This window comes from Gigantopelta aegis, chromosome 11, assembly GCF_016097555.1.
Source record: "Gigantopelta aegis isolate Gae_Host chromosome 11, Gae_host_genome, whole genome shotgun sequence".
Classification (NCBI taxonomy): domain Eukaryota; kingdom Metazoa; phylum Mollusca; class Gastropoda; order Neomphalida; family Peltospiridae; genus Gigantopelta; species Gigantopelta aegis.
The window spans coordinates 23,364,031-23,387,785 of NC_054709.1; the positions used below are offsets into that span (position 1 = coordinate 23,364,031).

At 37.3% G+C, this 23,755-nt stretch overlaps 1 protein-coding gene across 2 annotated transcripts in view; it reads left to right on the plus strand.

Moving 5' to 3' along the window:
* The window catches only part of LOC121385286 (N-chimaerin-like), a 51,837-nt gene extending 32,972 nt beyond the window's left edge, over nt 1-18,865 (plus strand). For both annotated transcript variants that reach the window (XM_041515906.1, XM_041515905.1), the window contains 7 exons: nt 3,179-3,265; nt 9,394-9,478; nt 10,207-10,380; nt 11,592-11,669; nt 13,164-13,301; nt 15,487-15,598; nt 16,436-18,865. In XM_041515906.1, the coding sequence (XP_041371840.1) occupies nt 3,179-3,265; nt 9,394-9,478; nt 10,207-10,380; nt 11,592-11,669; nt 13,164-13,301; nt 15,487-15,598; nt 16,436-16,613 (852 nt within the window). In that variant the 3' untranslated portion in view covers nt 16,614-18,865. The remainder of the gene's footprint in view (nt 1-3,178; nt 3,266-9,393; nt 9,479-10,206; nt 10,381-11,591; nt 11,670-13,163; nt 13,302-15,486; nt 15,599-16,435) is intronic.
* The last annotated feature ends 4,890 nt before the right edge of the window (nt 18,866-23,755 follow it).

Below are 23,755 nucleotides of genomic sequence, written 5' to 3' on the forward strand. Positions count from 1 at the left end.
AATGGATGAGTCCTGTCCACCCAGGTCAGTCACTTGGCTCACTTGAAGAGAGAGAAATTTTACTTCCTATAGGAATGAATGAGTCTTGTTCACCCAGGTCAGTCACTTGGCTCACTTGAAGAGAGAGAAATATTTACTTCCTATAGGAATGAATGAGTCTTGTTCACCCAGGTCAGTCACTTGGCTCACTTGAAGAGAGAGAAATATTTACTACCTATAGGAATGGATGAGTTTTGTCCACCCAGGTCAGTGACTTATCGCACTTGAAGAGTTATGTTCATTGAAGAGATACAAATATTTGATGAAATACAAATCGGTGTGAAGGAGTTATGTCCCTTGAAGAGATACAAATATTTGATGAAATACAGATAGGTGTATAGAAGTTATGTCCCTTAAAAAGATACAAATATTTGATGAAATATAGATTGGCCAGATAGCTGAGGTGTGTGCCCAGGACAGCTTGAACCTTAATTGGATATAAGCATGAAAATAAGTTAAAATGAATGAATTGGCACAAAACAGTTATATCTCTTGAAGAAAAAAGAAATGTTTTATATAATGACGCACTCAACACATTTTATTTACGGTTATATGGTTAAGGACCACACAGATTTTGAGAGGAAACCCGCTGTCACCACTACATAGGCTACTCTTTCTGATTAGCAGCAAGGGATCTTTTATTTGCGCTTCCCACAGGCAGGATAGCACAAACCATGGCCTTTGTTGAACCAGTTATGGATCACTGGTCGGTGCAAGTGGTTTACACCTACCCATTGAGCCTTGCAGAGCACTCACTCAGGGTTTGGAGTCGGTATCTGGATTAAAAATCCCATGTCTCGACTGGGATCTGAACCCAGTACCTACCAGCTTTTAGACCGATGGCCTAACCACGACGCCACCGAGGCTGGTATATCTCTTGAAGAGACAAATATTTTATGAACTACAGATTGGCACTAAGTACCCATGCCATTGAGTTAATTATGTCCCAGTAGAGTGACATTCACTAGACTGATAAAGGAAATGCATGTTTGTTATCGACACCTCCGATGTGTTGATTTGTTTAATGAGAAGAGAGTTTTTCAGATAAATCTGGAATTCCAGATTTTTAACTGTGTTTCCGAGTTTTTACGCTGTTTGTCCAAAAAAAATCATATTCTCAGTCCAAAACTAAGCAATCCTAACCCTAGGACCAATCTCAGTACCCAATGTAGCATAGTGGTAAAGTGTTATCTGTCTTGGATCAATCCCCATCGGTAGGCCCATTTTACTATTTCTCATTCTAGCCAGTGCACAACGACTGGTATATCAAAGGTCGTGGTATGTGCTGTCCTGTCTGTGGGATGGTGCATATAAAAGATCCTTTGCTGATAATGGAAACATGTAGCAGGTTTCCTCTCTAGACTATATGTCAAAATTACCAAATGTTCGACATCCAATAACCGATGATTATTAAATAAATAAAATAAACAGTACTGAATATCCAGTTTTAACATTTCCAGATGTTTGTTCGTAAGCCACTTTCATCTTCAATCCTGGGAGAGTGGCAGTCGTTCTATAGGCAGTGCAGGAATGATGAAATAGTCTTGTGTCATGCTCACATGGGTCACACAGACTTGACACATTCATTTATTCTGAAGAAGGATACTCCACCTCAGTGTACTCTGACAGTACATCACATTTTGGTGGAATGCAATCATCTGAAGCAAACTAGGAAACATATATTTGGTAGAAGAAATGTGATCGAATCATGTCATTAAACATTCATTCATTCATTCTTCATTCATTCATTCATTTATCATTTATTTATTATTCATTCATTCATTCTTCAGGGTGGGACATAGCCCAGTGGTAAAATGCTCAGTCAGTTTGGGATCAATCCCCACTGGTGGGCTCATTGGGCTATTTCTCGTTCTACCACGACTGGTATCCTCGCGGTATGGGTTTAGGCACAGATAAGCAAAGATCTCCTGTAGTGTAAATAAAAATAACGATGTTTTTCTTGTTATTATTGACAGAGACATAACCTAATATATATATTAAAATATAAACATTAAATTCAACATATAGTCAGATTCTTAGTTTTAGTTTACTTGTGTATACTGTAATATTCTAACCTTTTTGATGCGGTATGTATTTTGAAGCAGAACATCCAGATAACTTCTGAATGACCAATATTCAAGAAAAATAACTCCATATAACTGGAAACAATTCCATATTAATAATACACATAAAAAATAACACCATTAAAATACTTTTTAACCCTATCATCTGATGTAAACCATATAGCCCAATGCAAACATAGTCACTATTTGTATATTGATAAGGTGGGGTAATTTGGCAGTCCTTCGAGTTTTTTGTGTGTTTGTTTACTATTACTTTCATTCAAAACAATGTCCACTACACATTCCATATGAAATAGATATTATTTTAAGATGTAATATGCACTTGAACGTCGTTTAATCCTGACCCAATATAACCATATACAGTGCATGTAAAATAAGGACAGGGGACTCATTTAGACGTCCATGAAAATAGATTGACATAGTGGTGCTCTAATTGCCATGTGTTTATTTCACTAGTAGCAGACGACAATGTTTCGTGCAGCAGGTGAGTAAAATTCATTGTGAAACTTTGGAGATAGAGGGATGTTTATGCATGTTAAAAAAGTGCCTTACGGAAAATAGTACTTTTAGTTATATGGTCATTTTAATTGTTTATACTTACCGCAAATTGGCAAATTGTAAACATTACTTTATTCTTATCAATAAAAAATACTTCTGTCAACAAAAACTTCTGCCTTTGACCTCATAGCTTTTCTTTGATGACGCACACTTGCTATTTAAAGATAGCACGCCAAAATACATACCACATCATAATACATACCAAGACGATATATCAAAGGTCGTGGTATGTGCTATTCTGTCTGTGGGATGGTGCATATAAAAGATCCCTTGCTACTAATGAAAAAAATGTTGTGGGTTTCCTCTCTAAGACTGTCAAAATTACCAAATGTTTGACATCCAATAGCCGATGATTAATAAATCAATGTGCTCTAGTGGTGTCATTAAACAAAAGAAACAATCAAACTTTTTCCTTCATTCTTCATTCATTCTTTCATTCATTCATTCATTCATTCATTCATTCATTCATTCCACTTTTGTCTCTCCCTTTGTTTCAGGAGTGTGTTCCAGAGGATGAAGAGGACCTTGATGATGATGACTTGCCACCAGACTGGAAGGACACAGAGAAAGCTCACTGTTTTAAAGTAACTATGAAAACTTTACTATAATTGGAACTATAGAAACATGAAAACTATAACTATAGAAACATTAAAGGCATATTGTCATGAATTTAAGGACCTAATTTCTTCGAAAAAATTGTTAATAAATGAAAATTACATTAATTTGGGATACAAAACCTCACTATTGTATCAGCCAAATTGAACCACAATAGATAAAAATTCTCTCAGCAATTTTCAGTTTAGAATTATTAATTGGACCATCCACATAATTTAACTATTTTTACAAAATATTAAAAAGTGAGATATGGTGGTTATATTATGCAGATAGTTGAATTAAATATGTTTAGGAACATATTAAATGTATATGAAGGGTCCACGGGAATAACCTATTATGTCCACGGAAATAACCTATGATATCCAGACAGATAGTCAGTATTAGAAAGGTCCACGGGAATAACCTATTATGTCCAGCCAGATAGTCAGTATTAGAAAGGTCCATGGAAATAACCTGTGATATCCAAACAGATAGTCAGTATTAGAAAGGTCCACGGAAATAACCTATGATATCAAGACAGACAGTCAGTATTAGAAGGGTCCTCGGGAATAACCTATGATATCCAGACAGATAGTCAGTATTAGAAAGGTCCACGGAAATAACCTATTATGTCCAGACAGATAGTCAGTATTAGAAGGGTCCACGTGAATAACCTATTATGTCCAGACAGATAGTCAGTATTAGAAGGGTCCACGTGAATAACCTATGATATCCAGACAGACAGTCAGTATAAGAAGGGTCCTCGGGAATAACCTATGATGTGCAGACAGATAGTCAGTATAAGAAGGGTCCTCGGGAATAACCTATGATATCCAGACAGATACATGTAGTCAGTATTAGAAGGGTCCACGCGAATAACCTATGATATCCAGACAGTCAGTCAGTATAAGAAGGGTCCTCGGGAATAACCTATTATGTCCAGACAGATAGTCAGTATTAGAAGGGTCCACACGAATAACCTATGATATCCAGACAGACAGTCAGTATAAGAAGGGTCCTCGGGAATAACCTATGATATCCAGACAGACAGTCAGTATAAGAAGGGTCCTCGGGAATAATCTATGATCTCCAGATAGACAGTCAGTATAAGAAGGGTCCTCGGGAATAACCTATGATGTGCAGACAGATAGTCAGTATAAGAAGGGTCCTCGGGAATAACCTATGATATCCAGACAGTCAGTATAAGAAGGGTCCTCGGGAATAACCTATGATATCCAGACAGACAGTCAGTATAAGAAGGGTCCTCGGGAATAACCTATGATGTGCAGACAGACAGTCAGTATAAGAAGGGTCCTCGAGAATAACCTATGATGTGCAGACAGACGGTCAGTATAAGAAGGGTCCTCGGGAATAACCTATGATGTGCAGACAGATGGTCAGTATAAGAAGGGTCCTCGGGAATAACCTATGATATCTAGACAGACAGTCAGTATAAGAAGGGTCCTCGGGAATAACCTATGGTATCCAGACAGATACAAAAAATGTAGTCAGTATTAGAAGGGTCCACGCGAATAACCTATGATATTCAGACACTCAGTCAGTATAAGAAGGGTCCTCGGGAATAACCTATTATGTCCAGACAGATAGTCAGTATTAGAAGGGTCCACGCGAATAACCTATTATGTCCAGACAGATAGTCAGTATTAGAAGGGTCCACACAAATAACCTATGATATCCAGACAGACAGTCAGTATAAGAAGGGTCCTCGGGAATAACCTATGATATCCAGACAGACAGTCAGTATAAGAAGGGTCCTCGGGAATAACCTATGATCTCCAGATAGACAGTCAGTATAAGAAGGGTCCTCGGGAATAACCTATGATGTGCAGACAGATAGTCAGTATAAGAAGGGTCCTCGGGAATAACCTATGATATCCAGACAGACAGTCAGTATAAGAAGGGTCCTCGGGAATAACCTATGATATCCAGACAGTCAGTCAGTATAAGAAGGGTCCTCAGGAATAACCTATTATGTCCAGACAGATAGTCAGTATTAGAAGGGTCCACGCGAATAACCTATTATGTCCAGACAGATAGTCAGTATTAGAAGGGTCCACACGAATAACCTATGATATCCAGACAGACAGTCAGTATAAGAAGGGTCCTCGGGAATAACCTATGATGTGCAGACAGACAGTCAGTATAAGAAGGGTCCTCGGGAATAACCTATGATATCCAGACAGACAGTCAGTATAAGAAGGGTCCTCGGGAATAACCTATGATATCCAGACAGACAGTCAGTATAAGAAGGGTCCTCGGGAATAACCTATGATCTCCAGACAGACGATCAGTATAAGAAGGGTCCTCGGGAATAACCTATGATGTGCAGACAGACGGTCAGTATAAGAAGGGTCCTCGGGAATAACCTATGATGTGCAGACAGACGGTCAGTATAAGAAGGGTCCTCGGAATAACCTATGATGTGCAGACAGACGGTCAGTATAAGAAGGGTCCTCGGGAATAACCTATGATATCCAGACAGACAGTCGGTATAAGAAGGGTCCTCGGAAATAACCTATGATATCCAGACAGACAGTCGGTATAAGAAGGGTCCTCGGGAATAACCTATGATGTCCAGACAGACAGTCAGTATAAGAAGGGTCCTCGGGAATAACCTATGATATCCAGACAGACAGTCAGTATTAGAAGGGTCCTCGGGAATAACCTATGATATCCAGACAGATAGTCAGTATAAGAAGGGTCCTCGGGAATAACCTATGATTTGCAGACAGATAGTCAGTATTAGAAAGGTCCATGGGAATAACATATTCCTAATAACCTAATTATGATAATTAAAATTTCCATGCAAGAAAACCAAAACAATCAGGGTGGGTGACAGCTCGATAGATTCATCTCCTATATTTAACACATGGTCAGTTATAACAAAACACAATTCCATCAACTTTTAAAGCATAGGTGGGGACATTTATGATGCCAGGGACTGGCATGCTTAAATCCCCACTTGACGATTCACAAACAACTATGGCAGTGTTCGAGATTAAAAGTTTTGGGCAGTATCCCAGTTGGATACTAACAATTCAAAATCTGGTATCCCACCTGAGCATTTAGTATCCCACTTAAATGAAGTTCATAAATAACATCATAACAAATTTGGACGACACCGTTCTCTTTCCCAATCTATTGCCACACCGCAATCAAAATCGCAGAATTCGTGAAATTCGCAATTAAACGGAATTGGCAAAAATATTTGCTGCATCTATTTTTGCGTAATATTGACATAAATTAATATTTAGCAGTAATCAATAAGCGTTTCTGACATTACTAGCGATAAACCTACCTGTATCAATTTTCTGCAGATGTGGAATCGATCAATATCTCAAATAAAATTTGAAGGGAGGAAACATCCAACAAAAACAATAGCGACTTAGCGGTTCCCAGCATTAGACTGGGTACGAGTTGGGGGAGATATTGTTACGGCATGGCATTAGACTGAGTAAGAGCTCAAAAATACTGTTACTTAACTTCACCAGTAAATGACGACTTTCACTGTTTCAGCAAAAAATAAAAATGCAGTATTAATAAATCCAAGAACCTTATATGGTATCCCGGTGGGATACTGGGTTCTTGAAGTCTGGTATCCAAAATTAAATTCTGGTATCTCCGGGATACTGGGATACCGTTAATCTCGAACACTGCTATGGCCATCCACCATTCTTGCTCTAACGAATCCATAAATCCCTAGTGATGCTTCTACAATGAATTTATCTTACCAACATGTTTAATTAAAGATTTTCTTCAAACACATCCAAGTACGTTAATAATGTTCAAACAAAAAACCTTCAGTATCAATGTCATGTACCCAGTTTAGTGTTAGGAGATGTAAAGTGACATCATTGGAATACTGACATCATTCAAATTCAAAACTGGCTGTAATGTTACAATGCTTCGCCACATTAAAATGCTCGCTTTTCTTCAATTTCATTTTCGAGTGGTTGGCAAATCATTTAACAGCCATGTTTTAGTTACAGACAAATTTTTGCATGGCGCATTAATACAATAACAACAGTCCAATGTTACAGGTGGGGGTATAAGAGATTTGACTCCGCCCATGCGTTGTATAAGTGTTTTTTCAAAGGTTAAATAACCAATGAAATTTGAGTATTTTACGTGAAGGCGAGATAATATGCCTTTAATACTGTAGCAGGGCTTGAAATAGGAGGTAAAATATGGCCTGCTGATATTTTTCTAAAGTAGCAGGGCAAAAGAAATATGGCATGCTAAGAAAAAATATGGCCTGCTAGTAATAAGACAGCACATGGTAAAGGAAGGGTTTGGAATAGTGTGTGGAATATTGGATCATTGAAATATATTTTTAAGCATTGTAGAATTAAAATGTAACAGAGTTACAAGCTAAATAGCAGGCCCCGTGCTTATAAACCTTAAAGTCTAGACTTTAACGTCATGGCAATGCCATTCAAATAGCATTATGTTAAAGTCTAGCACGGGCCCTGATGCTATAATCCTTCCTACATCTGTCTCGCAAAAAAAATTACCTGCAATTTTTGTTTTTAGTTTTAGTTTCACCTGCTAGGTTTAAACAATGAACTGCTTTTTGCAGGCCTCTATTTTAAGCCCTGCTGTAGATATGAAAACATACATATTGAAAGAGTTAAAACATGGGTACTGAATCTATTTACATTAGTACTGTAACTGGAAACATGGAAGGAGGTAATTTTTTATCACTCATTTTAATTACGGTTAGGCCAGTATTTTTTTATTATTCGCCGACGTAAATTTTGCTCAAATATTTTTTTTTTTAAAGGCGTATTTTTCATTTTTATTATTTATTTTTTTGCCGCTGACTTCCACAAATAGCTCTAAAGAAAAAAAAAAGTTACCATTCTAGTCTATTGTGGCGCATTTCGTAAGGTAACAGTGAGAAAAAAAAATCACCCCTACTGATACACCCCAAACAGGGGTTTTTTCTTCGGTTTTTTCCTTTCTCCTACCTTTGTGCACAAAAGTTCTTGTTCGTAAACCTAAAAATTAAAAAATACTGGCCTTATATGGCATCGAACATATGGTTAAGGACCACACAGAAAATAAGACAGAAAACACATTGCCACCACATAATGGGCTACACTTTCCGATTAGCAAGGGATCTTTTATATATGCAGCATCCACCAGACAGGATTGGACATATCACCTGACAGTAGTTATTGAAACATGTATACTGTAATTATAGCAACATAATTTGTTGTAATTAGAGAATTGAAAACATGTATATTGTCTTGTTACTATGTAGCCACTACGACTGGTATGTGCTATCCTGTCTTTGAGGTGGTGCATATACGTTTTTTTTTTTGTTGTTTTTTTTGTTTAACGACACCACTAGAGCACATTGATTTATTAATCATCGGCTATTAGATGTCAAACATATGGTTATTTTGACACAGTCATAGAGGAAACCCACTAAAAAAAATTCATTAGCAGCAAGGGATCTTTTATATGCACCGTCCCACAGGCAGGGTAGCACATACCACGGCCTTTGGTATACCAGTCGTGGTGCACTGGCTGTGTGGTGCATATAAAAGATCCCTTGCTACTAATGGAAAAATGTAGCGGGTTTCCTCTCTAAGACTTTAACTTAAAGTTACCAAAGGTTTGACATCCAGTAGCCGATGATTAATAAATCCTGTGCTCTAGTGGTGTCATTAAACAAAACAAACTTTTGTTACTATGTATTCTTGAGGCTAAAGTTTGATACAGGTAAACTAGGACAGGTAGTAGATATGGGAATGTGAATTTTATAAATTAATATTTTTTAGTCCCCTACCAGTCCAACCAGAGGGGACTATAGATTTCATCACTGTCTGTTTGTGTATCTGTCTGTCCATATATCCCATTCATCTGTCCCACATATAGATTTCCAGATATTGTTTTCACATTGCCTTGAGCTGTTGAGCTAAAAGTTTGTGTATAGCTTTATCATGTACTATTACAGATCAGGTTTGACTTTCATGACAATTTACCCATTTTTGACAGAGTTTGAACTTGAGATATGAAAATGTGTTGGGCCCAGTATTGTATTGCTTTTGCAGTACTCTCAGAATGCTTGTTGCTTCGTATTTTTCAGCTTCAGAATTTTATGGGTCTTCACTGGTGTGACTTCTGTGCTAACTTCATGTGGGGGTTAATTGCTCAAGGTGTCAAATGTCAAGGTTTGTATCACATGTCAAGGTTTGTATCACATGTCAAGGTTTGTATCAAATGTCAAGGTTTGTATCACATGTCAAGGTGTGTATCAAATGTCAAGGTTTGTATCACATGTCAAGGTTTGTATCAAATGTCAAAGTTTTTATCAAATGTTGAGGTTTGCATCAAATGTTAAGGTTTGTATCAAATGTTAAGGTTTGTATCACATGTCAAGGTTTATATCAAATGTCAAGGTTTGTATCAAATGTCAAAGTTTTTATCAAATGTTGAGGTTTGGATCACACATCACTGTGTGAAAGTAAAAATGAAAATAAACTTGGTGAAAGAGTCATAAACTGATTGTGATGTAGTGTTCTTGTGTACATTTTTATCAGGGTAATTAGACTAACAACGATGTCCCCCCAAAATTTTATGCTAGGGTCAGACTGTCAACTGTCACAATGAAGTTGACCAACTCGATGGTTCCATTGTAATTTCCCCAACTTCTAACTTATGATGGATGCGCTCAGATTAACATCTAATAGGTTATACAGTGAGAATCACTTTTTAAAAACACTCAGACTAACAACCGGACAGTTGTAGAAGTTGTTAACAGTAGAAAGTTGGCCAACTTAGTGCTGGCAGTTGGTAGTCTGATACTATTATTTCATACAACAAAAAATTGTGAGTTGTTTTATTGTTGGACAGAGAGATTTACAGGGAGAAGCAATGTTAATAAATATTTAATTTGTAGACTGTGGGTTTGAAGCTCACAAGAAGTGTTCCGAGAAGGTTCCGAATGACTGCATGCCCGACATGCGGTACGTGAAGCGTATCTATGGTGCTGACCTCACCACGGTGGTCAAGGCTCAGAAGACAGGAATACCCCACGTCGTGGAGAAGTGTATCAAGGAAATAGAAAGCAGAGGTGAGTACGGTTCATTAGGGAATTTCTTTTTATCTTATCCTAGCCTCTGGGTAACATAGTGCATTTCCCCCAATCCTACATGGACTGGTCTGAACTTGCCAACATTTCGTTCTCCTTCGCTTTTCTTTTAGCTCTTTTTAATCCATACCAAGTGATTTATTCATGGTTTAACTTGTCGGTTTCGTTTTCCACATTTTTATCTTTGTTTTGCATTGTTTATTTTACCATATTTCAGATTTAAATTGTATATTTTAATACTTTTAAATCTGAATCCGTGTTGGTGAGGATCCAGTGATAGATGATTGATTTGTTGGACTCTATTATTGATAATCAATAATGAAATTCCAACCAAGTCCCAATACTATTGTTAGTTTCTACCGGTCAAATCAGAGGGGGACTATAGGTTCCATCTCCATCCTTCTGTCTGTCCGTCCATCCATCTGTCCCACATATAGTTTTTAAAACGTTTTTCGCAATGCCTCAAGATATTGTGGTGAAATTTTGTAGATAGATTTATCATGTACTGTTACAGGTCAAGTTTGACTTTTGTGGTGATATATCTATTTTTTACAGAGTTATGGCCCTTGACTTGTTAGTGATGACTGATGATGCAATTCCAACCAGTTCCCATACACTATAATTGTAGATCATGGAATGTTTGCCAGATTAAATGCTGACCAGGAATTGACTACATGGCATGGTGTGGGATCTAGCTCAGTCAGAGGAGCACTTGTCTGGTGCTTGCATTATAGGATTGAACCACCTCACTGCACACATTCTCTGATTGGGGTTTTCCCATCCTCACTAGTGTACCACAACTGGTATGCCATATCATTAACTGTGGTATGTGCTGTCCTGTCTGGAAAAGTGCATATAGAAGATCCCTTGCTGCTAATAGAAATATGTAGCACGTTTCCTCAGAAGACTACAAGTCAAAATTACCAAATGTTTGACATCCAATAGTCGATGATTAATAAATCAATGTGCTCTAGTGGTGTCGTTAAACAAAAAAGAAACTAATACTTGTAAACTTTAACTTTAAGAAATTAGATTAAAAGCTAATCCAGAATTGGTTATCCAGCATGGTGCAGGATCTAGCTCAGTTAGTGGAGCACTTGTCTGAGCAGTTTGGGTTGGATTAAGCCTCCTTGAAGGATTTGCTGGGGTTTTCCCATTCCAACCATGTATATTATTCTCCTTTTATTTTAAAGGCATGAGCTCTGAAGGATTGTATCGCATAGCAGGTTTCCATGATGATGTTGAATCAATCAGAATGTCATTTGATAAAGGTAAACCTTTTGTATCTATGTCTGTTTTTCCATCTGTCTGTCTGTCTGTCTGTCTGTCTGTCTGTTTATATTTATTGATATATTGACACTCCTTTACAGCTACAAAAGAAAATTAGTGCATTAAAAGTGTTTTGTAATACTACAGGTATGACTGTGAATTTAAGAAAGACCAAGGTAATTGTTTTTTAGAAATGAAGGTCCTCTAAAGAACTATGAAAAAAGTTTTTTTTAATGGAAATAGTATTGAGGTTGTCACATATTATAGATATTTGGGTATTATGTTTACACCAAAACTAATATGGACTAAAACCCAAACTTGTCTTGCAGCACACGGTAAAAAAGCCATGATGGCAATATATAGGTATCAAAAGAAATTTGGTGATATTCCTTGTAAAGATCTGTTTAAGATATTTGATTCTGTGGTAATGCTAATTTTATGTTATGGTTCAGAAGTATGGGGTACTTGTTATTGTAAAATTATTGAAGATGTTCAGATTAAAATGTGTAAATGGTTTTTAAAATTAATGAAAAACACCAGTAATATTATGGCTTTAGGTGAATGTGGTAGAGCTCCTTTACGGCTTATTTACACTATCAAAGCTATTAAGTATTGGTGTAGGCTTTTAGAACTGAATGTAAACAGGCTTCCCAGTCAACGTTATACAATGCTACAGACACTGGATGAAGCAGGACGCACCACATGGGTGACTTATATTAAAAATATTCATTTTAGATCAGGATTTGGCTATGTTTGGATAGCTCAAGATGTTGGAGATGTAAAATTGTTTATAGTCAAATTTAGACAACGATTGTTTGATAATCTTCAGCAAAATTGGTGTAGTTATGTTACTAATTTATCGGATACTTTTTATTAGAAGCATTGTAAGTCATTGTTAAATGTAGAACGTTATCTCACTTATGAAATCCCTGTTTATCTTAAAGTAATATATACAAGATTTAGATGTAGTAACTTTAGACTTGCGGTTGACCAAGGAAGATATAACAACATAGCCTACACTAAAAGACTCTGTCCATATTGCCTGGATCATGGATTAAGATATATTGAGGATGAACTCCATATTTTGCTTGGATGTAAGCGTTATAATGTACTAAGAGATCACCATATTTCTAAATTTATAAAAAAAATCATTGCAAACCTTTATAGATATTATGACATCAGAAAATTTGGATGTATTATTCAATGTATGTCTTTATCTTTATAATGTGCAAAAACTTAGAAATACTTAAATATTTAAATATATACCTATAGTATACTGTGCAAACAGTACACATGCGCAAACATGTATAACAGTTTCTGACTGTATTATGGACCTTTGGCCTTTATACTGAATAAAAATTGTCTTGTCTTGTCTTGTCTTGTTTTGTCTTGTCTTGTCTTGATATACTGATAACATTTGTTTTATATTTATTGTTGTTAATAACATGTTTGTTTTATATTTCTAGATGTTGATAACATTTGTGTTATGTTTCTAGATGTTGATAATGCAGATATCAGTGCAAACAAATATGACGATATCAACACAATCACGAGTGCACTGAAGTTATACTTCCGACTGCTTCCCATTCCACTGGTTTCATTTGATGTCTACAAGCTGCTGCTTGATGCTATAAGTAAGTAACAGTCACAAGTCTACAAGCTGCTGCTTGATGCTATAAGTAACTAACAGTCACAAGTCTACAATCTGCTGCTTGATGCTATAAGTAAGTAACAATCACAAGTCTACAACCTGCTGCTTGGTGCTATAAGTAACAGTCACAAATCTACAAGCTGCTGCTTGATGCTATAAGTAAGTAACAGTCACAAGTCTACAAGCTGCTGCTTGGTGCTATAAGTAAGTAACAGTCACAAATCTACAAGCTGCTGCTTGATGCTATAAGTAAGTAACAATCACAAGTCTACAAGCTGCTGCTTGATGCTATAAGTAACAGTCACAAATCTACAAGCTGCTGCTTGATGCTATAAGTAAGTAACAGTCACAAGTCTACAAGCTGCTGCTTGGTGCTATAAGTAAGTAACAGTCACAAGTCTACAAGCTGCTGCTTGATGCTATAAGTAAGTAACAGCCACAAGTCTACAAGCTGCTGCTTGGTGCTATAAGTAACAGTCACAAGTCTACAAGCTGCTGCTTGATGCTACAAGTAACAGTCACAAGTCTACAAGCTGCTGCTTGATGCTATAAGTAAGTAACAGTCACAAGTCTACAAGCTGCTGCTTGGTGCTATAAGTAAGTAACAGCCACAAGTCTACAAGCTGCTGCTTGGTGCTATAAGTAACAGTCACAAGTCTACAAGCTGCTGCTTGGTGCCATAAGTAAGTAACAGTCACAAGTCTACAAGCTGCTGCTTGGTGCTATAAGTAAGTAACAGTCACAAGTCTACAAGCTGCTGCTTGGTGCTATAAGTAAGTAACAGTCACAAGTCTACAAGCTGCTGCTTGGTGCTATAAGTAAGTAACAGTCACAAGTCTACAAGCTGCTGCTTGATGCTATAAGTAAGTAACAATCACAAGTCTACAACATGCTGCTTGGTGCTATAAGTAACAGTCACAAATCTACAAGCTGCTGCTTGATGCTATAAGTAAGTAACAGTCACAAGTCTACAAGCTGCTGCTTGATGCTATAAGTAACAGTTACAATTCTACTAGCTTTTTGATGCTATAAGTAACAGTCACAAGTTTTGAAGCTTGTTGATGCTATAAGTAAATAACAGTCATACGTTTACAAGCTTGTTAATGCTACAAGTAAGAGTCACAAGTCTTCAAGCTTGTTGATGTGTAAGCTACAAGGTTCTTGTTGCTAAAAGTAATTGTAAATAGTTAAACCATAGAACCATAGAAGCTTCATAATGTTGCAAACAAGTTCAAATCTTTATTGTACAAGCATTTGTGGTTGGAGAGACAAGGACTGGGATGTGGGTGTAGACAGCACAAGTTTAAGATAGGAGCTGCCAGATGGGCAAGAAATAAGATGGAATTCAAAGGATAGAAATGAATGGGAACTGGGATTTGTTTTTATAAGTACAATCTTCGTCTTGATGCTATAAATAAATGCATGAATATTTTATATGCTTCATAATGCCATAGATGAAAACTAATCATTATTCTATAATTTTAATGATGCTATAAATAAGTGTAAACCATTGCTAGTCTACATGTACAAAGTTCAACTTGATGCTGTAAGAATGTGTGATTGTTGACACACCAAGAAATACAGCCACACAGACCTGTAAATAGACTGAGTTCAAAGTGAATCATGCTGTAACCGAAACTGGTGTATCAACAACTGGAAGTAACCGTGTTGAACGTACATCAATTTGAAATGGAATATTTTCATGGCCCACTTACAGGATACATGAACACATTTTCTGGTAACCCATTTTATTTTTTGTAACATATTATGACCATATTATTAGACCCCTTCTTGTCCAACTGGAGGGGATTATAGGTTTCATCACACTCATTATGTCTGTCTGTCTGTCCATCAGTCTGTCCTACATACAGTTTTCATCACACTCATTATGTCTGTCTGTCTGTCCATCAGTCTGTCCTACATACAGTTTTCTGGACCTTTCTTTCACAATGCCTCGAGATATTGAGCTGACATTTTGTGTATAGCTCCACCATGTACCTGCTACAGGTAAGTTTGACTTTCATGAAGTTTTGTCAGAGTTATGGCCCTTGATTTCATGACTCCATTACACAAAACTAGAGATGTGTGAGTGGCATTCATACCAATGGTGGATCGTGTTATTGCAGTAAACCAGTAAGTAGATGTTTCTGTTTTTGTTGTCCTTTCAGAGCGTGACGATCTTGAAACCCCTCAGAAAGTGAAGCTCGTAAAAGACATCTGTAGCAAGATGGCACCTGCTCATTACCAAACATTGAAGTACCTTCTGTGTCACCTGGTTAGGTGAGTTCCGCAAACACAGGCCATTCACCTCAATATCAGACCAGTTTGCTTTTCCAGGCTGTTTAGTTTTCTCATTGTCATTTGGGCAGGGGGAGGTTTCAGTGCGCATCTGGTACATTAAAGACCATGGTATGTACTCTCCTGTCCATAGAATGAATGAATGTATGTTTAACAACACCCCAGCACAAAAATATAGATCGGCTGTTGTGTGTCAATGTCAATAGAAAGTCCATAATATAATATATGAAAGAGCATATTATGTGACAACTGGGTTTTCTGGCTCCCATAACCCTCATATCTCTTTCTTTCTCTCCTCTCCCCCCCCCCCCCCCCCCCCCCCCCCCCCCCCGTCTCTCTCTGTTTGTCTGTCTCTCTGTCTCTCTCTCTCTATATCTCTCCATCTATCTTTGTCTCTTCATCTGCCTCTCTCTCGCTCCCCCTGTTTCTCCGTATCTCCCTTCTCTCTCTCTCTCTCTCTATCTGTCTCTCTCACACTCTCTCTGTCTGTCTCTCTGCCTATTTCTCTCTCTCTCTGTCTGTCTGTCCGTCTTTCTATCTGTCTCTCCATCTGTCTTTCTCTGTCTCTTCCTCTCTCTCTCTGTCTGTCTCTCTGTCTCTCTCTCTCTGTCTCTCTCACGCTCTCTGTCTGTCTCTCTATGTCTGTCTGTCTGTCTGTCTTTCTATCTGTCTCTCCATCTGTCTTTCTCTGTCTCTTTCTCTCTCTCTGCCTCTCTCTTTCTCTCTCTCATAATCATATATTAGATACCAAATAGCAATCATATTTTTAAAAAGAAATGTCCTGAGATATCATCAAACAAATATTCCATAATATTGCAGGGTTGCAGAGAACAAAGAGAAGACGATGATGAGTGCGGAGAACCTGGCGATCGTGTTCGCGCCCACGCTGATGCGGCCGCTCGAGACCGACCCCATGATCAGCCTGCTTGCCGCCAAGTTCGAACAGAAAGTCATCGAGCTCATGCTGCTCAACTACAAGGAACTGTTTTCAAAGTGACACTGCTACATGGGACAGCAGTAAACAGACACTTCGTAAGGACAAACTGGATCCTTGTGAATAACAGACAACATCCTTGTAAATCACTGTGAATAACAGACATTAGCTTTGTCAATAACAGTGTCCTTATGAATAACAGACTGTTTGTTATTCATAGAGATACTGTTATTTACAGACAGGATCCTTGCAGTTAGCAGAAGACATCTTTGTAAATCGGTGAATAACAGACAGTATCTTTGAGAATAACAGTATCCTTATGAATAACAGACAGGATCCTTGCAAATAACAGACATCATTATAAATCACAGTGAATAACAGACGGTAGCTTTGTGAATAACACTATCCTTATTTATAACAGATAGGATCTTTGCAAATAACAAGATCCTAGGGAATAACACGACATCCTTGTAAATAACAGATGGTATTTTTGTGAATAACAGTATCCTTATGATTAACACACAGGATCATTCCAAATAATAGACAAGATCCTTGCGAATAACAGATAATATCCTTGTAAATCACAGTGGATCCTAATGAATAGCAGAAAATATTATGAATAACTGGTGTTATCTTTGTAACGTTCAATATTCTTGTTCATTGTTAATAACGATCAGTATCCTTGTGAATAACACAATATCCATGTGAATAAAGAACAGTATCCTTGTGTATCACAGACAATATTTTTGTGATTAACAGACAGGATTCTTATGATGATCAACAGTATGCTTGTGAATAACACAGTATCCATGTGAATAACAGAAAGAAGTCTTTCGTCTGACTACATTCTTGTAAATAACTGACAAGATGTTTGTGAATTATGGAGCATATTCTTGTCAATAACAAGATCCTTGTCAATAACAGACCATATTCTTTTGAATAACAAATGGGATCTATGTGAATAACACTGTATCTTTGTGACTAACATTCCGGATCCAATTGAATAACAGACAATTCTTACAAACAACAGATAAGATCCTTGCAAACAATGGACAGTATTCCTGTCGGTAAGGAGCAGGATCCTTGTGAATAAGAGTATCTTTAGGAATAGCAAGGGATCTCCATTAGTAACAGGATCATTATGAACAACAGACAAGCTTCTTATGAAAAACAGGATCTTTGTGAGAACAAAATGGATTCTTGTCAGTAATAAGAGGATTCCTTGTGAGTAATAGACATGACCATTATGAGTGACAATTTGGCCAACAGATAAATGGAGAAAGATTTCATAGTGGATTATGATAATCTAAACCTTATGTGTGTTTCTGGGCCAGATTGGCATATGGGGCCACAGATATTAACACTTTTATGAGGGGCCACATTTGTTAGGATCTGTATTTGGGGCCACGGTATACTGATGTGTTAACATCCATGTGTCGTTCAATACCGCCACAAGAAAGGTTGTCAAATACTGCATTCCATGTGTCTTGTTCACAGGTAGTTGTTATCTGAAGTCTAACTGAAGCACTTTAGTGGATTAGTGAGACGGAACCTCTCAGATAAGGACACTCAAATGCAAATGTTTCTTCGGAGTCGCACCCAATACATAGAATGCTACATGTAACTACAAATCTAAAAGTATCGTTATGAAAACATTCAGGATACTTGTGAATATTGAAGATCTTTGGAAATCACAAAATAATATAGTCATATTTATTCATGGATTATCATATGTTATGACATTAATAAATCAATGTGCTCGTTAAACCGAACAAACGTTTTGTCTACATTTAAGACTGCTTAGTGTTAATCAAGTCAGTGTGATGCTCCTAACTAGCGGAGGAACAAAGGCCAGAAGAAAGGTAGTTATTGAGACCATATGTAGGTGCAGTAGTGTTTCTGAAAGCTTATGTAGGCCTAATATTGGGGGGGGGGGGGTGTAAATGTCTTGTGTACATGTCTATTTATTCACCATGTTTAATATGATATCATGTTTTGATTGTATTTATTTTGACACTAGTGGGTGTTAAGAAGCAAAGAGAAAATGCTTGTTTAATGACACCCCAGCACTTGTTGACGATAACACTTCAGAAACCTGTTTTAAAGGCTTTTTAGCGTAAGACTGTCAAAGGCCATGATTTTCTGTTGGTTTGACATGCAGTATGAAGTGTAACTGTGAACATTCAGAACATGAGGGGTGGGACATAGCCAAGTGGTAAAGCAGTTGCTTGATGTGCGGTCCGATTGGGATTGATTCCCATCGGTGGGCACATTGGCCTATTCCTAGTTCCAGCCAGTGCACCACATTTGGTGTATCAAAGACCATGGTATGTGCTATTCTTATAAAAGACCCCTTGCTACTGATGGAAAAATGTAGTGGGATTCCTCTCTAAGACTAAATGTCAAAATTACCAAATATTTGATATTCAATAGCCATTGATTAATAAATCAGTGTGCTCTAGTGGTGTTGTTACACAAAACAAACTTTATTTAGAACATGATGGAGCAGCATAAATAATAAAGTCACGGTATAAGTATATCTGTATAAATTAACAGCAGTATAAAGTCATACTAGAGCAGTATAGTCTTGGTGAAGCAGTATAAAGTCGTAGTATACATTGTAGCAATATAAATTCCCACTTTACTTATAATGTCAGTGGAACAGTATAAAAGTCACAGCATAGCAGCTGTATAAACTATCAGTATAGCAGCAGGGTTGAATATTAGCAGTTGGTTAAGGGTGACTAAGAATTTTACAAAAATAGTCCATTAGGCAACCATCGATTTCAGTGGATGATGAGTATGGTGCCAGTTAAAAAAGAAACGCACTGAAACTGAATCGAATGTAACAAAACACACTGCGTCTGTGCTGGCGCGAACTACAGGTCTGGCAGCAGAAGAAATGGAATATGAAATAAGAATAGATCTGTACGCTTTTATCCTTTGTAATATGATAAAAAAAAAGTAATACATGATCAGGGCATTTGGCAAAATAGTGGATGTTTCCATGGATCCATGGAAATTCTTTACTGATTTTTTGATCACCTCAAAGAGGACTGCCACTCCAAGAAGAGTTTACTATACATGTAGCATGCGCAGTTCTACCTTTGGTCTATTCGTACATAATACTGCATTATGTTTTACTTCACAGACAATGCAAGTCAAGCAGCATACATTGGCTGTTCTAGCCTTTAGTCTTCACTTTAATCACATGTTTTTATATGCATTTTCACTTTATTCATTTATTTATTATCAGTTTACTACTAGTATATATGGTGAGCACATGCTTATTATTTAACAAGTTTGTTTTGTTTAATGACACCACTGGTGAACATTTATTACTTAATCATCGGCTATTGGATTATTTAACAAAGAACATTCAAGTTTTGAATTTGAATGCGCAGTTAACTTTCAATGTGAGAATTGGAGGGCTAGTTAAATTTGAGAAGGACCAGTAAGATTATTTTTCAACTGGCCCTGCTGGCAACCATGGTTTTCATGTTAATTTTCTACCCTGTAGCAGTTAATGGAGTGGTTTAGGTTTGAAAGTTTACATATACATTTAACTGTTATTTCTTTTATATTTATCGGGGTATGAACAAAAAAAATCATCCGCAAACTGAATACAACTGGTATATCAAAGGTGTGTGCTCTCCCGTGCATATAAAACCCCTTGCTGCCAATGAAAAAATGTCAGACTCTGAAGATTATGTGTACTTGTCAAAATCAATGTGCTCTGGTGGTGTTGTTATATACAAAAAAACTTTCTTTAAAATGTGTTGAGGTGTCATTAAACAAATAGTCTTTTCCTTGTTTGTTCAGATGTTCAGGAAGTTGCTGCACAAACTGAGACAAACATTGCACTAATCAGTTTTAGTACTTAATTCATTAATACTATGTTTTAATGTCCATGTATGTATATGCATGTATACTTGTATTTGTGATATGTAATTTTATTATTAATACATTTCTTGTTCACTTTGTACTTCTGGAGAGCAATTTACATACCTATATATACTGACACACAATGAAAACACAAAAACAACTTTTCATTGCAAATAACGACAAACTATTAATGAATTGATGGATAATGTAATATGACATTAATGACTGGTATTCATAAGATACATTCACATGGAAACATGGCCAGTTATCATCAGTAATCAAGTTGCATTCGTAATCGAAAAGTTCAAACCCCCCCATATCAGGGTCAGTATCTGGTGTGTCCACCATTGGCCCGTGAGCATGCGTGAAGACGACGGGGAAAGGATTGGCACAAACATCTCAAATAAGCCACAGGAATGTTCCTCCACTCCTCCTGCAAGGCCTGTGCAAGCTCAGCGACGATATGCGGTGGTGGCTGGTGGTGATATACACGACGTCCTAACTCATCCCACATGATCATTTGGGTTCAAATCAGGTGAAACGGCGGGCCAGTTCATAACGGTGATACCGGCTTGTTGCAGGAATGCCTGGGTAATTCTTGCAGTATGTGGATGGGCATTGGCTTGTTGAAACAGAAGGGGACCTCCTGGTCTTCAGTGACAGCGCAAAAGTGGCTTGAGAACTGGTCTTAGAATAACGTCGACATAACACTGGGCTGTAAAGGCATAGTGGACAATGATGAGATCACTCCTGAAATCACAGTTGATTTCCCCCCATACCATCAGACAACTGCCGCCAAACTGATCACGTTCCCTCACACATCCGTCGGCGTACCATTAATGGAGTCTCCTGTACGCACATGCTCTTCCGTCGGCAAAGGAGACAGAGAAACGGGACTCATCTGAGAAAACAATGCTCCGGTAAAAGGCTGGTGGATGATTACCATTCTGGAGAGTAAACTAGTCTCGCAGCACGATGTCGCGGTGTCATGATGTTACCGTTGTACGGGTGTCTGCATCTGAGTCCAGCCATTCTGAGTCGACGGATGACCGTCATCGGATGGATAGTCCTTCCATGACATCCTATCGTGTTGCTTGCTGTCATCATCACAGTTCTGAACTGGTCACAGAGGTGGTGTCGCCGAATCTGCCGATCTTGGCGTGGGGTCGTAACGGGATGTTGACCAGGTCGAGGTCGATCACGGACACTCCCGGTCTGTTGATGACGTTCAACAAGTCGTCCAATAGTTGATGGATGGACTCTGAAGGTCCTAGCAACTTGGCTTTGCAAAGTCCCCCTTGAATCATGGTTCCCCCCCCCCCCCCCCCCCCCCCCACCCCCCCCCCCTTTTTGTCTGTCAAATTTTTTGAAAAAAAACAAGTGACCTGAGATGCATTCTGACAGCATCTAGTCAACATTTCAAGGTTTGCCCTGAAGAAATCTGTCCACAATCTATAAGATTTTAACAAGATGTTGTAATAAATTTTATTACCCATATGAGCTCAAATATACGGGATAATATTTTTTCGATCTCTGCACAGTGTGCAGATTGCTTCTACAGCCACTGATTGGCTGGCTTAAAAATCACGACATTTGGTTGGTTGCTTGCCATGGCCAGAACTTCACTTTCATTCATATAATGTTTCCATTCATGAGTTCATGACAAAGCAATTTTTAGTTACAGAGCAGTATCGATTTTTTTCTTGTTCGTACATGTAAGTCCCTTGTGAATGATGGTGGAAAACCCTCTCCAAAGGCTCGGGTTTACAACATTCATTCACTTGGGACAGATAATTCATAATTCCTCGTAGCTCGTTAGTTATTCTCTAAATAACATAACATACTACAAGTCGGATATTTAATAGCTTTTTTATTTTAATGAATGGCCTCTTCCTTTACCCATCATAGCCATTCCATCCTCACCTACATGTACTTCATTAACACCTATATGCTACACAGTACATTATAGTATTACCTTTTATCATAGAAGCAGACAATGTATCCAATGTACACCAGCAAGTGAATTACATGTACAACATAGTATATAATGATAATTATCTTATTTTCCTATGTGACTACTTAATATTTACACTACTTATTGAAAGCCTAGTATTATGATGCTACATGAGTCTGCAGGTAGTACTAAACCAAATAATTTCCGGCTGGGTCAAAGAGGTGTCAAAGAGGTGTACCGAACTTTTCATAGAGAAGTGAACACCACAAGTCCTGTGATTGGTTATAAATGTGAGTGTGTTGGTTGTAAGAAATAATAGTTTCATCTGGGTAAAAAAAAGATGCAATTTTATTTCATCTAGTACCAATGTGTCAAGTAGCCTTGTGCTTGAAACATGTATGGGGTACCTGTAAAAAAAAGTACTCGAATTTTGTGCGGATCTAGGATAGTCATAGACGCTACCTGTTATCTCAGAAACAAGCAGCTTGACCCCCAATTTTTTCTGATTCACTTTAAGTGTGAGGGGTGGTAGTATTTATATCCGTGGCGTTTATGTTGATTGATACGCTGCAGGTAGGAGTTTTAGCCACATATGATATGTTACTGTTGTCGTCTATGGGATTTGATTTGGTAGTATACACCCTGCAATGAATTATAAATGGACTAATGTAAAGCTAATTTTAAAATTGGAAGAAAAATAAATTGTGTTATATTTGCACTTGCTGGTGTAGTCTAATAATTGGTTCATTAATATCAATAATGTAACTAAAGCTATTAATGAATGGGACATGAATGGGAAAATAGACAATACACCCTTATAAACCAGTGTTTTGTTGCAGAAGGAGCTCAATTTGAAAGTATAAAAGTCATTTGAATACAATTACACACTCAATTGTGAGGAAATAAGTCAATAAAAATGCAGACAATCTCCTTTTTTCCAAAAAAGGAGATTTGTTTTAAAAAAAGAGGAGTAAATAAAGGAAATCTAGCAGAATCATGAAATAAAGGAGATTCTTTGAAATAAAGGAGATTCTTTTAAATAAAGGAGATGTGGACACACTGAGTTGTTCACTTGCATACACTCCATTTGATATGCTCTTTAATTCATTAATAATTATATTTTAAAACAAAATTGTAAAGCAATTGATCATGCAAACAAAATCTGTAGGTGACGAATAATTTTTTATGCAATTGTTAGCCATTAAAGTTCCATTCTCAAAGTTGTACATGTAAGTATAATTTTTTTTTTCATTTAACATGAATTTATGATAATTAATTTCTAGTTAATCAATCCTTCATATACATGTTTGTAATTTTAGCATAATTAACTCAAGAATGTCACTCACCAGAAAGAGTTCTTTTCCTT